Raw genomic sequence first — 12,888 nt, 5'->3', positions numbered from 1 at the left:
TTTTTTTGTTAAAAATAGCAAACGTGCTATACTTACCTGCTCTATGCAGTGGTTTTGCACAGAACAACCCAGATCCTCCTCTTCACGGGTAGCTCTTCGGTGCTCCTGTCCCCTCCTTCCTGCCCCTACAGCAAGCATCTTGCTATGGGGGCACCCGAGCTGAGCTGCAGCTCCGTGTGTTCATTCAGACACGGAGCCCCAGCCCGACCCCGTCCCCTCAAGCCAAGCCTCTCGTGCAACATCACTGGATCGAGATGGGGCTCAGGTAAGTATTAGGGGGGCTGCTGCACACAGAATTATTTTTATCCTAATGCATAGAATGCATTAAAATAAAAAACCTTCTGCCTTTACAACCACTTTAACCACTTAAGCACCGGAAGAATTTGCCCCATTAATGACCAGGCTATTTTTTGAGATACGGCACTGCGTCGCTTTAACTGACAACTGCGCGGTCTTGCGACATTGTACCCAAACAAAATTTATGTCCTTTTTTCAAAACTTTCTTTTCGTGGTATTTAATTGCCTCTGCGGTTTTTATTTTTTGCACTAAAAACAACAAAAAATAGCGCCAATTTTGAAAAAAACAAAAAAAAAAATATTTTTTACTTTTTGTTATAATAAATATCCCAAAAAAAAAAAAAAAAAAAAAACTACCGTTAATTTCTTCATCAGGGGGTGGGTATGCTCATCAAAAATTGGGGTTATTGTTGATGTTTTATGATGTTCTTAACATTATTCTTTAATAAATTACTTTACTATATTTAATTTTTACATATGTCTACTCATTGATATGGTGTCGATAAAGTCCCTTATTTTTTGGTCTCTCTTGTTCTCTCACACTTTTCAGGGACGAGGCATAGCGTACCATCAAATGTCCATGGTAGCCATGCCGTGTGTACATAACCCAATTTGTTTCAAATGTCTTCATCAGTTTAGGCCAATATGTATTCTACATATTTTTGTTAAAAAAAATCCCAATAAGCATAATTGGTTTGCGCAAAAGTTATAGTGTCTACAAAATAGGGGATTTATGGCTTTTTTATTATTTATTTATTACTAGTAATGGCAGTGATCTGCGATTTTTAGCAGGACTGCGAAATTGTGGTGGACAGATCAGACACTTTTGACATTTTTTTAGGACCAGTGACATTTATACAGCAATCAGAGCTAAAAATAGCCACTGATTACTGTATAAATGTCACTGGCAGGGAAGGGGATAACACTAGGGTGCGATCAAGGGGTTAAGTGTTCCCTAGGGAGGTGTTTCTAACTGCGGGGGGAGTGTACTGACTGGAGGAGGAGAGAGATTGCTGTTACTGATCACTAGGGACAGCAGATTTCTCTCCACTCCCCTGTCAGAACGGGGATCTGTTTGTTTACATACAAAGATCCCCATTTTGGCTCTCTGTGGAGCGATCACAGGTGGCCGGCGGACATTGCGGCCACCAGCCACCCACATTGGCTCCAGCGTCGCTCCACGGGCCCCTATCGCTCTTAAAGCGGCCGACGTACAACTATGGCGATTCACGCAGCCATGCCAACCTGCCGCAGTATAATGACGGTGGCTGGTCGGCAAGCGGTTAAAGATCAGAAACCAGGGACAACTTCCTTTCTTTGTACAAGGTCTTGAAATGTTCAGACGCTGACACTAATAATAATAAAAAAAGCTCTTCAAGGACTAGGAACTCTGAGTCCCTTAGAAGTAGTACAAAGTGTTGTAGGTTCCATACAGAAATATCTCCAACTCCACTGTAGACACTGATCCCAGTTCTACTGACTGCAGGAACTACCAGCCCACTTGGCCGCCTCTTCACCAGCCCACCTGGCTGCTATCAAAGAACTCCTAGGACAAGAGAAAGGAAATATTTGGGCATAATGCTGTCTTCCAGAAAGGCTTGCTACATGTGGCAGTCTTTCCCTTTGTAAGTCCCTGTCTGTGCTGATGTACTCACACTGTCCTCCTTGCTCCCGCTGCTTCTTAGCTAAGATTCCTTTCAAACTGCATTGCTGTCAGGATCATCCCAAAGCCAGCCTCCCTTGCTGCTATGACTCATCCATATTTAAGGGCCGCCTCAACCACCAGGCCAGGCCCACTGCCTGATGATTGGCCAAGTTCCCCTAAGTATGCAGATCAACCCTCCTGGCATCCGCCCACTAACTTCTATAAGTTTCTCCTAACTTCCAGAATCAGGGGGAGGCACAAGAGATCTGCCTGTATGAGTCATCCAGCCTGACATGTAATAAACGCTTGACCCAGATTCAAGACTCATTTTACCATGAGCCAATACATTTTCCTGCACTATTCTAGTAGCACACTAGAGGGTGCTACATCTCTATATAATACAGCTAACAAGAAAAGCTAAAACATACTTTATTATTTAGTGTGACACCTGCGCCCTTTTAAAACAAGTATTAACAAATTATAAATAAATAAATGATATAATATACAGTACATCTCAAACACCAAATAGTGTCAAAACAAATAATTATACTCAAACAAACAGCGCTTGCACTTTATAAAGTCCAATAAAATATATAATAAATTCTTGTGTGCTGTGTCCTTAATTGACCCTTGTGAAAAAATAAATAAATGTACATTCAAATGGTGCTCTTCTCCACCGTGCTCTTGTGCAAAAACACACCACACTCAGCAGATCAATTTGACTCTAATGGGGTAAACCAGAGTCAAAAAAATGCTTGCTGGTGTAAGCATACACCAATGCATCAAAGATGGGAAGGAACATGCATCATTATCCAACCGTCAGATATTTTCTGCAGGTATAATTTTAAACACTCGAGCCGATCCCACTAATGCCTCCAGTGGATCTACTTATAACCTGATATAATAATGATGTTAAAAGAGCAGAAAGGAGAAATCTCCAATTGCGTAAAACCATTTATTAGCAACCATGGAGATTAAAATTGCACTTACAACTTTATAAAAATTATGTGCATATGAATGTAAACAAGTAGGAAACGCCACCTGTTTACCCAGTTTGTGTTCCACAGAAACCAGAAGTGACTTAACAGAAGTCCTGCTCTACATGTTTCGCCATCAGTTTGCAGCATCTTCAGGTCTCCTGCTTCTAAAGACCTTACACAGATAATGGAAAAACACATAGGGCAGATCTTCCATTACATCCCTTCTCGTTTCGGTGGAATGCATGTTGGATGAGTGGCACCATTTCCTACTTGTTTACAGTCATATGCACATCATTTTATTAAAGTTGTAAGAGCAACTTTCATCTTTATAGTTGCTAATAAATGGTTGTACGCTAAGTGGATCTACTGGAGGCATTAGTGGGATCGCCTTGAGTGTTTAAAATGATACCCCCAGAACATAATTTAATCAACCATCTATATGCAGGTTAATACATGATAATAAAATATTAACAAAGAGAGCACATTAGTACATTCTTAGTTGCCACTCCTATATTCCAATAATCAAGCGTTTTTTGATCTTGCGTCGCTTCAGGCAAGATAAAGTAGATTTTTTTTCCCACAAGGAAATAGTCAATACTCTTCTGTTTCCAAATGTCACCTGGCAGGTCCTATACAGATAGGGTAATCTGGTGTTACAAAGAAAACAGAGTACACTGGTCCCATAAAGCGCTCTTTACCATTTATTTGGATAAAGCCATAAATATAGACGTACAATTCTACTGACTGACAGGAAATGAACACTAAGGCATACCTTTTCAGCGTTAATTTCCTATGACAAAACGTGCTTCACAAGGCCAGGCTGCTCTGGGTTTTTTTTTTATGTTCCAATAATAGTGGAGGTCATGCAGGTGGGTAATGTAGCATAACAAATGGCTGCGATTTCCCGAGTTAGACATTGGCTGTGTGGATATAAAAGGTGCATTTACTCATTTAGAACAGCTTTACGCCCGTGCTATAACCAGCTCCTAAAATGCTAGAATTTTATGATTTATTTCTTTATGTGGGCAATAGAACTCCATTCTTAAACCCATACATTTGTAGATAGGGCAACTGTATGTAAGCTGTGTGGCGTTTTTTTATAGATCTGAACACAGGCGCATAGTTGTCTATAGGAAGATGCAAAAAACTGTGTGAGGATCTGTAATGCAGTGATAGTTCAGAGCCATAAAAAATAAAAAATAGAACATTTTACATTCAAGTGTATTCATTCACACTTATATTCAAGTACATGCAAGCATATAGGCGTAAATTGAAACACTGGCAGATAGAAGAATTTTTACGTGTCTTTATACGTACGCATGTAGGTGAGCTCTTTATGGAACATAACTTGTGTCTGGTGCATTACATCTCTGAGCATGCGCTACTTTACACAAATAACTGCATATAACCACCTTCACCCATTCATATCTATGGACAGCTGTATGCAGCCAGGACAGCATAACATCCAGGACATCCGGGACAGCATAAATATGCAGTGTGATTACACTGCATGGGATGTGCACTCATGTACATGTAGCCTTTTACTCAGGATCTTTCTGCCAGTCTCTGCCAAAACATCCTAAATATCAGTAAATTATTACATCCATGGGCAAGAGGCTTTGGGCTTCCTGCTCACAGCCATAAGAATTGTACTAATCATATAGGCATGTTTTTTTGTGCCACACATTTTCCTGCATAAATGATCAGCTAAAGGGGGAGCGGTTGGGAGGCTGTTAAAACTGGGGCTAAGCTGCAGCCCGCCAACTGTTAGTGTGAACAAGCCCTAATGCACAGGCCACTTTAGCCACTTCAACTCCGGAAGGTTTTACCGCCTTCCCGACCAGGCCATTTTATGCGATACTGCACTGCGTTGTTTAACTGACAACTGCTCGGTCATGCGACACTGTACCCTAATAAAATTTATATTCTTTTTTTCCCCCACAAATAGAGCTTTTTTTTTTGGTGGTATTTGATCACCTCTGCTGTTTTTATTTTTTGCGCTATAAACAAAAAAAGACTGACGATTTTGAAAAAAAAAACAATATTTTTACTCTCTGTTATAAAACACATCCAATAAAAAAAAAAATTAAAAATCTAATTTCTTCATCAATTTAGGCCAATATGTATTCTGCTACACATTTTTGGTAAAAAAAAAACCCAATAAGCGTAAGTGGATTGGTTTGTGCAAAAGTTATAGCGTCTACAAACTATGGGATAGCTTTATGGACTTTTTTTTTTTTTTTTTTACTAGTAATGTTGGCGATCAGCGATTTTCAGTGGGACTGCGACATTGCCGCAGACAAATCTGACACTAAGTGACACTTTTTGGGGACCAGTGACACCAATACAGTGATTAGTGCAAAAAAATGCACTGTCACTGTATAAATGACACTGGCAGGGAAGGGATAACATCAGGGGCTAGCAAAGGGTTAACTGTGTTCCCTATGAGTGTTTTATAACTGTGGGGGGATGTGCTTAACTGAAGAAAGACAGAGATCCGTGTTCCTGCTTAGCACTTAGTCACGCTTAGTTGCCTTGTTTACCACCGAACCCGCTGATTGGCTCCCACTGTGATCCCGCACGCGTGACCCAGACCCCAAGGAAGGAGTCATGTACAGCTACACGATTTTGCGCTCAAGGGCCGCCCTGCCGCAGTAAATGTACGTGGGGCAGTCCTTTAGCGGTTAAAGAGTGCAACCAAAATGACCACCTCTGCCCAGAAACGTGATCGGTTCGCCTCTGCAGCGTGGCCCACAATGTAAAACTGCTGTTTGGCCATTTAAAATGAAAAGTTGTTCAGGAGGTGGCAGTAGTGCCTCCTGAAAGCCTTTCAACCGATGCTGTGCTATCCTCTGAAAAAAGAGTCAAAGATCACTTTTAGTGGGTAGTAAACAGTACCACCAGTAGGTAAATGTAAGGTCTTGGGGGTTACATTAAAGGTTTAGTTAGTTGTGGTAACCAAAGGGTTCAGTTTAATGTATCATTTTAAGATCTTACGGAGAGGATGGGCTGACGTGTTAGGACTAGGTCATATTTTGGAGTATAATGAAATTGTTGGCACAAAGGGTCCTTTACCCAAGTATACCGTGTCAGGCTTCTAGCTTCTGTTTTTTTTTTTAACATTCACAGACTAGCAGAAGAAACAAGCTGTCATTTGACATTCTTATATAAAAAAGCAACAAAGGAAATGGTTGACTGCGCATTGACTGGATCTTGTCAGGTGGTCTTTATTTTTCAAAACAGGTTTTTAAAGCTGATAAGTAACAGGAAGAAAGTACAAACATGCCAGTGTTGCTGGGCCAACTTTTGTCGCTTGTATTCTCAGCACAGCTAAAAGTTTGTTCACCATGCTAACTGGAAGGTTACATTTCATTATTATAGAATGGTCTGTCACCAGTCCTACAGCAAACACTCATCAGCGAGCCAGGCACTTAGGAACTGTAATTTGGTTCTTGGAAGGAGCGGGTATTTACTTTGAAGTGAATTTGTTTGCTTGGACTTCTGCTGTAAACGGATCTCCTTCTCACCTTTTGGAAGTGATTTTATCATTAGTTAAAGTGTGATAAGCCAGTAATGGCCCGCTCCGATGGTAACAATATCATGGGGCTACAGAGTTTCTTTGGAGGTGAAATTTATTTGTTTCCATCTTGTACTGTTCTCTCCAACACATTTCAGAGCAGGTTTTACCTGACAGTTGTGTTCTTATTTGCTTTGGTTTTCCCGTAGTGTAATTGTGCTAAGGATTATTACTGTTCTCATTTGAATTGCTTATTTGGCAACTTCACTTTTGTACTCAAAAGTACAAGCATGGCAATCTCCTATTGACAGTTTATAAGCCCCTCCAAAAAGAAAGAGGACTCCCGGGTACATTTTTTGCATGCTAACTGGTGCACAGTACTGTTCTGGCTTACTGGGCTGTAACTGGACTGGTAACACAAGCCAAACTAACTTCCTTCTTTTATGTTTATTTTTATGTTGGGAATGCGGGTAACAAAGTGAATGGCCGCAACATTTGGCCAGTAAGGCAATATAGAAATGACAATGTACAGTTTGTCGGTATACTTTGACGATGAAATAGGAGTACTGAGTGTTAGGGTGGACATTACAGAACATTTGGATGAGTTGGCAGGGGCCCTCCACTATCAATTGTGAAGTGTGTCATGAATCAGTAGAAGGTAGGACGTCAACTGAAGGGTCGTTGATCAGAATTCTGGTTTGATACCTTGAAATGTATTGAAAACATTATACAATAGACTGTTGGGTAGCAACAGGCAAAGTGTTAATAAAAGATTCCCAGACATCAAAGAGTTTTTAGACCTGTGATTCCTTGCATAAGGAGGCCTCCATCCATTCCATACCAAAAAAACATAAGATAGCGTGTCTAAAGACTCCCAGGCTAAAGGCTCACGGCACCTTGTAAATTAGTTTTGCTTGCCACAAGCTGAATGAAGCAATGGGATTGATTTACTAAAGACAAATAGCTGCTTTTCAAGGGAATCTTCCCCAGAGCTTAATGAATATGGTACAATTTCACATTGCAAAGAATACCCAATCATTTGCAAGGAAAAGAACAGCATTTTTGCTTGCACAATATTTGGATGATGGAAGTCCACAGAGCTTCACTACATTTACTAAACTCTGGGAAAGATTCCCTTGCAAAGTACAACTTCCTTTTTAAAGGCTAAGTTCACCTTTCTGAACATGTTACACCCGTATCTACTAGGGTGTATTTAGGGTGACACGTTGTCACAATTTGAAAACCATGCCTCCGTGAGGGGCTCCTGCAAATTAATAGACTACAAGTACCGTCAGCTATTGCGGCTGACGGCTTGAAATTCTTAATGAACTACGAGGGCTCTGGTGAGCATTCTCATAGTTCACTGATCTTCTTGCTCTCAAGTAACTGCCTGCCCATTTTGGAGGTACAGCTATCCTGAGAGTCTGCAGGAGCCTGACATTGCACCAATGACCTGCTGATTGCAGGTGCAGTGCTCTGCAGGCTCCTTAGAAAAAAGGAGCACATAACAAACAAACATATAGGGGCATTTCCTCAAATTTGCTGCAAAAGTGGAGATATGTTTTAACATGACATGGTAATAAACTTTATTTAAAGGATATTTTGCTACAGTTGGTAAAATTGTATTTTTTTTTGTTTTTATTTTTCCTACAGTTCGACTCCATGACAGCATATCAGAAGAAGGGTTCCATTACTTAGTCTTTGACTTGTAAGTATACCATTTCACAGGGTTGCTATGTAAAAAAAATGTGTTTATATCCTGTTTGTTCTGTACACAGCTCAAGAGAGAAGCAGCAGACCACCAGGCCTAGCTGCCATCATTGAACCTACCTAGCTAATCAACCTGTACACACATACATACACACACTCCCTTTGAGTTATTTGAAATTGACTCAGATTCACATTTGCTAGGAGCATTTTCATAGGTAAACTTCAACCAAAACAACCAAAACATCTTATTTTGTTTTTGGATAGAGCGTAAGGGTTAGAGCTTCTAGCAGGTTTTTATTATCCTGTATGTTCCTATTGGGTGGGGGGGGGACTCTCCTCATTTAGCACCTGCAAAGCGACCAGAAACAGCCGTTGCTGTGTCTCCAGTGTGAAAGCCCCGAGGGCTTTCACACTGGAGCGGTGCACTAGCAGGACGGGAAAAAAAGTCCTGCTAGCAGCATCTTTGGAGCGGTGAAGGAGTGATGTATACACCGCTCCTGCCCATTGAAATCAATAGGACAGCGCGGCTATACCGCCGGCAAAGCGCCTCTGCAACGGCGCTTTGCGGTGGTTTTTAACCCTTTCTCGGCCGCTAGCGGGGGGTAAAACCGCCCCGCTAGTGGCCGAATACCGCCGCTAAAACGACGGTAAAGCGCCACTAATAATAGCAGCGCTTTACCGCCAACGCACCTCCCACCCCAGTGTGAAAGGGGCCTTACTGTCAGGATGGGATATGGTGGGAAGTCTCTCCAACAGGCACACAGTCATAAACAGAAACCCATTTTTAGTAGAGTAGAAGAGTTTTATTGTTTGATATATTGTTGCTGTCTCTACTTCCAATCATATATAAATGGTTACATAGTTTATAAGGTTGAAAAAACACACAGGGCCATGTAGTTCTACCTTTGTGTATGTTCCCTCCTTACACCATATTGGCAATCGGATAATCTCTGGTTCAACTACTATCAAAATTCAAAAATTCCTATAACCATGGAGATTTTTCTGGCAGAGGAAGATATCCCAGTTTGTTTGATTTTATCAACACTCTCTGATACCACTTCCCGGGGAATAGGAGTTCCACATTTTCAATGCTTTAACTAAAAAGAACCCATTTTGCAGTTTCAAATGTAACCTCTATTTGTCTAGTCTTAAATCATGGTCATGTTCTTCTTAAGGGACTTTAAATTTTAAAGTTACTACAGTCAATTTGATATATCTCTACATTGTGATCATACCTCCTTATAAAGTAGTTGTGAACATACAATGTTATAGACACTTTTTAATCCACATATAATTGTTCAGGCAATGGCTTAGTTTAAGAAATTATATTTCTTACCTTTTTTTTACAAGGTTAAAAGGTTCTGTCATGTGACCATCGTGATAGTGGGGGTGGAGGGGGGATTACAGGACACTCTGCAGACATACAGCGTGCCTGTATTCCATAGTGTCTTCAGCCTGAGGCAAGGTAGGGAAGGCTGCGATTGGTTGAGGTTGTGGTGGCTGAACAAACTACCCAAAATAGGCAAGCTGTGTGTGTCCACCGTGTCCTGTACCTCTGAATGACTAGCCAAAGGATGAAAACTGACCACGCAAGAACAGATAAGCTCTGCCCTTTGTGTGGTCAGCTTACAAAAAAGGAAGAAAGGTAACTGGCAGGATCATCCAGATACTTCAGATGGAAGAAGTACATAAAAGGGATTTATAAAATACACATATGTGAACACACACATAGAAAACAAATATTTAGAGTAGCATACACTTTGAGCGCCTCTTCTCCAGAATAATTAAATAAAATTAGAATCGATCACAACTGTGACCTGCTCTATACAAGATTCTGAGACAATAACAAAGCTATGTTTGGTTCATTCGTACACATTGACAGTAGAGCTGCATGATTAATTGTTAAAGAATCAGATAGTGATTCTACCCCCTCGCGATCTTATCAAAGCATTTTCCTGATTCAGTGCTCAAAGGTGACAGCTGTCATAAAAAAAAAAAAAAAAAAACAGGCAACCTGCCAAGTTTGACAACAGAGATAAAGAGAAAGACTTAGTACTTTTAGATCAAAGGAATGAACTTCGGTCTGTAAATGAGGGAAGTTTAACGCCTTAAAGACTAAGGGCTCTTTCACATGGAGGATCCGTATGTCTGTTTTTCATCCTTCTGTTTTCGGATGAAAAACGGACATACATGTATCCCTATGGAGCGTCGGATGTCAGCGGTGACATGTCCGCTGACATCTGACCCGCTCCGATCCGAAAAGTGTAACGGAGGAAAACCCTACTTTTCCATCTGTGATCGGATCGGGTGACGACGGACTCTACGGTCCGTCATCATCCGATCCCCCATAGGGGAGAGCGGCGCTCTGACAGGTCCGTCACTGCACAGTGTGCAGGGACTGACCTGTCATCTTCCTGCTTAGCGGGGATCAGCGGAGCGATCCCCGCTGAGCAAGCGGGTGTTCCCGGGGCAGATCATCACTGATCCGCCCCGTGTGAAAGAGCCCTAAACCTTTTTTTTTACATTTGTTGCTTACAAGTTAAAATCTGTATTTTTTGGTAGAAAATTACTTAGAACCCCCAAACATTATATATAATTTAATTTTTTTTTTTTTTTGCAGAGACCCTAGAGAATAAAACGGGGGTTGTTGCAATATTTTATGTCACACTGTATTTGTGCAGCGGTCTTTCAAATGCAATTTTTTGGGGGGAAAAAACACACTTTAATGAATTAATAAAAAACAAAACAGTAAAGTTAGCCCAATTTTTTTGTATAATGTTAAAGATGATGTTACGCCACGAGAATCGTGATCTTTATTCTAAGCAAAAAATTGTGATTCTCATTTTGGCCAGAATCGTGCCGCTCTAATTGACAGTAAAACTGACCACCTTCTATAGTGCATTAGGCAACATGCATTACTGCAGAATTATAATTAGGCAGAACCTGATGACAGATTTTCTGTGTAGACATGACAGTTAAATACATCATATAAGTGTCTCAGTTCATGTATTATTTTCTGTAATTTTATAGTTCTGTTTGAAAATGAAATTAAGACAAATAAATATAATACTACTGTATATGTATTTAGCAATGTGAAATCTAAGCTGACATGAGCTGAGATTTAAAACCCTTCTTTACACATATATGGATCTTTTTTCCCAGAAATTATTTGAAGTATGATGAGCATATTGTTCTGGTTGGCATGGTAACACATTTTTCTAAGATGTTTTAAAGGTAGTGTGGCATTTTCCCATCTGTAAATCGTTTTCTCAGCAATTTCCATGCTTTTCCTTGCTACGTTCCGAAGTGGCTAAAAACGAAAACACATAAGAGATTTGCTTAGAAAGAAACAGTGTTAAATTATGTTTGGAATGTGAGATTGGGACGCTGGTCCTGTTTTCTCTCTCCGTCCCTCAGGCTCTATGTATAATTACTGTCCACCTGCATCCTTAGAGGTTTCTCAGGAATGAGAGAATTTCTGGATCAACCACTTTACAAAGACAAATGTGCAAACTGTCATGTTAGCAGTATGTGAGTCATTTAGATGTTAACAAATAAGAATCAAATAAGAACTCCACTAAACTCTTTGTATCTGAATGATCACATAAAGTAACTCTGCATGTACATGCTGGAACAAAAACTGCATTGAATGCCATATCCTAGCAAGTCAGAACCAGGAAAAAAAGTTTTCATGATTGAATGGGGATTCCTTCTGGGCTGCACATCAAGGGCTCCTACACAAAGCTATGTTTATGGGGTACAACTCAAGTCTTCTGCTTTCTTTGCCCTAAAGTGGCGTAAAAGTACTTTCTCTGTCTGTGCTTCAGCTAAACGTTTTGCAGCCATTTGCACTCTACCCACCACATCTTCTGATTGGTGACAAAATGACAAACCAGGGAGAACACATTTTAGCCATTCTGTATCTCAGAGTCATGCAACAGCTAATGCACACTATGGAGAAACAGCCACTGATGTACAGTATCTCACAAAAGTGAGTACACCCCTCACATTTTTGTAAATATTTTATTTTATCTTTTCATGTAACAACACTGAAGAAATTACACTTTGCTACAATGTAAAGTAGTGAGTGTACAGCTTGTATAAGGCTCGGTTCACACTAGGACGACTTGTCAGGCGACCGTTCAGTACAATGGAACCGTTCTAATCGGAGCGACGCAAGTCACTCCGACTTAGAAAAAGGTTCCTGTGCGACTTGGGGCGACTTGCATAGACTTCTATACAGAAGTAATTTTGCAAGTCGCCCGGGCAGTCGTGTGCAGGTCGCCTCGGTGAGGCGACCTGCAAGTCGTGCCGCCTCTGGTGTGAACCGAGACTAACAGTGTAAATTTGCTGTCCCTTCAAAATAACTCAACACACAGCCATTAATGTCTAAACCGCTTGCAACAAAAGTGAGTACACCCTTAAGTCAAAATGTCCAAGTTGGTCCCAAAGTGTCAATATTTTGTGTGGCCACCATTATTTTCCAGCACTGCCTTAATTAACCCTCTTGGGCATGGAGTTCACCAGAGCTTCACAGGTTGCCATTGGAGTCCTCCTCCTCTCCTCTATGACAACATCATGGAGCTGGTGGATGTTAGAGACCTTTCGCTTCTCCACCTTCCATTTGAGGATACCCCACAGATGCTCAATAGGATTTAGGTCTGAAGACATGCTTGGCCAGTCCATCCCCTTTACCCTCAGCTTCTTTAGCAAGGCAGTGGTCATCTTGGAGGTGTGTT

General features: G+C 40.9%; 1 protein-coding gene across 10 annotated transcripts in view; it reads left to right on the top strand.

Annotated features, from left to right (window-relative positions):
- Positions 1–12,888, top strand: part of CAMK2D (calcium/calmodulin dependent protein kinase II delta) — a 381,486-nt gene that overhangs the window by 163,902 nt on the left and 204,696 nt on the right. For all 10 annotated transcript variants that reach the window (XM_073603037.1, XM_073603064.1, XM_073603019.1 and 7 more), the window contains exon 4: positions 8,093–8,147. In XM_073603037.1, coding sequence (XP_073459138.1) covers positions 8,093–8,147 — 55 coding nt within the window. The remainder of the gene's footprint in view (positions 1–8,092; positions 8,148–12,888) is intronic.

This window comes from Aquarana catesbeiana, linkage group LG01 (assembly GCF_042186555.1).
Source record: "Aquarana catesbeiana isolate 2022-GZ linkage group LG01, ASM4218655v1, whole genome shotgun sequence".
Taxonomy (NCBI): Eukaryota; Metazoa; Chordata; class Amphibia; order Anura; family Ranidae; genus Aquarana; species Aquarana catesbeiana.
Note: the sequence above shows the minus strand (reverse complement) of the source record. Positions and strands in the feature narration are given on the sequence as shown.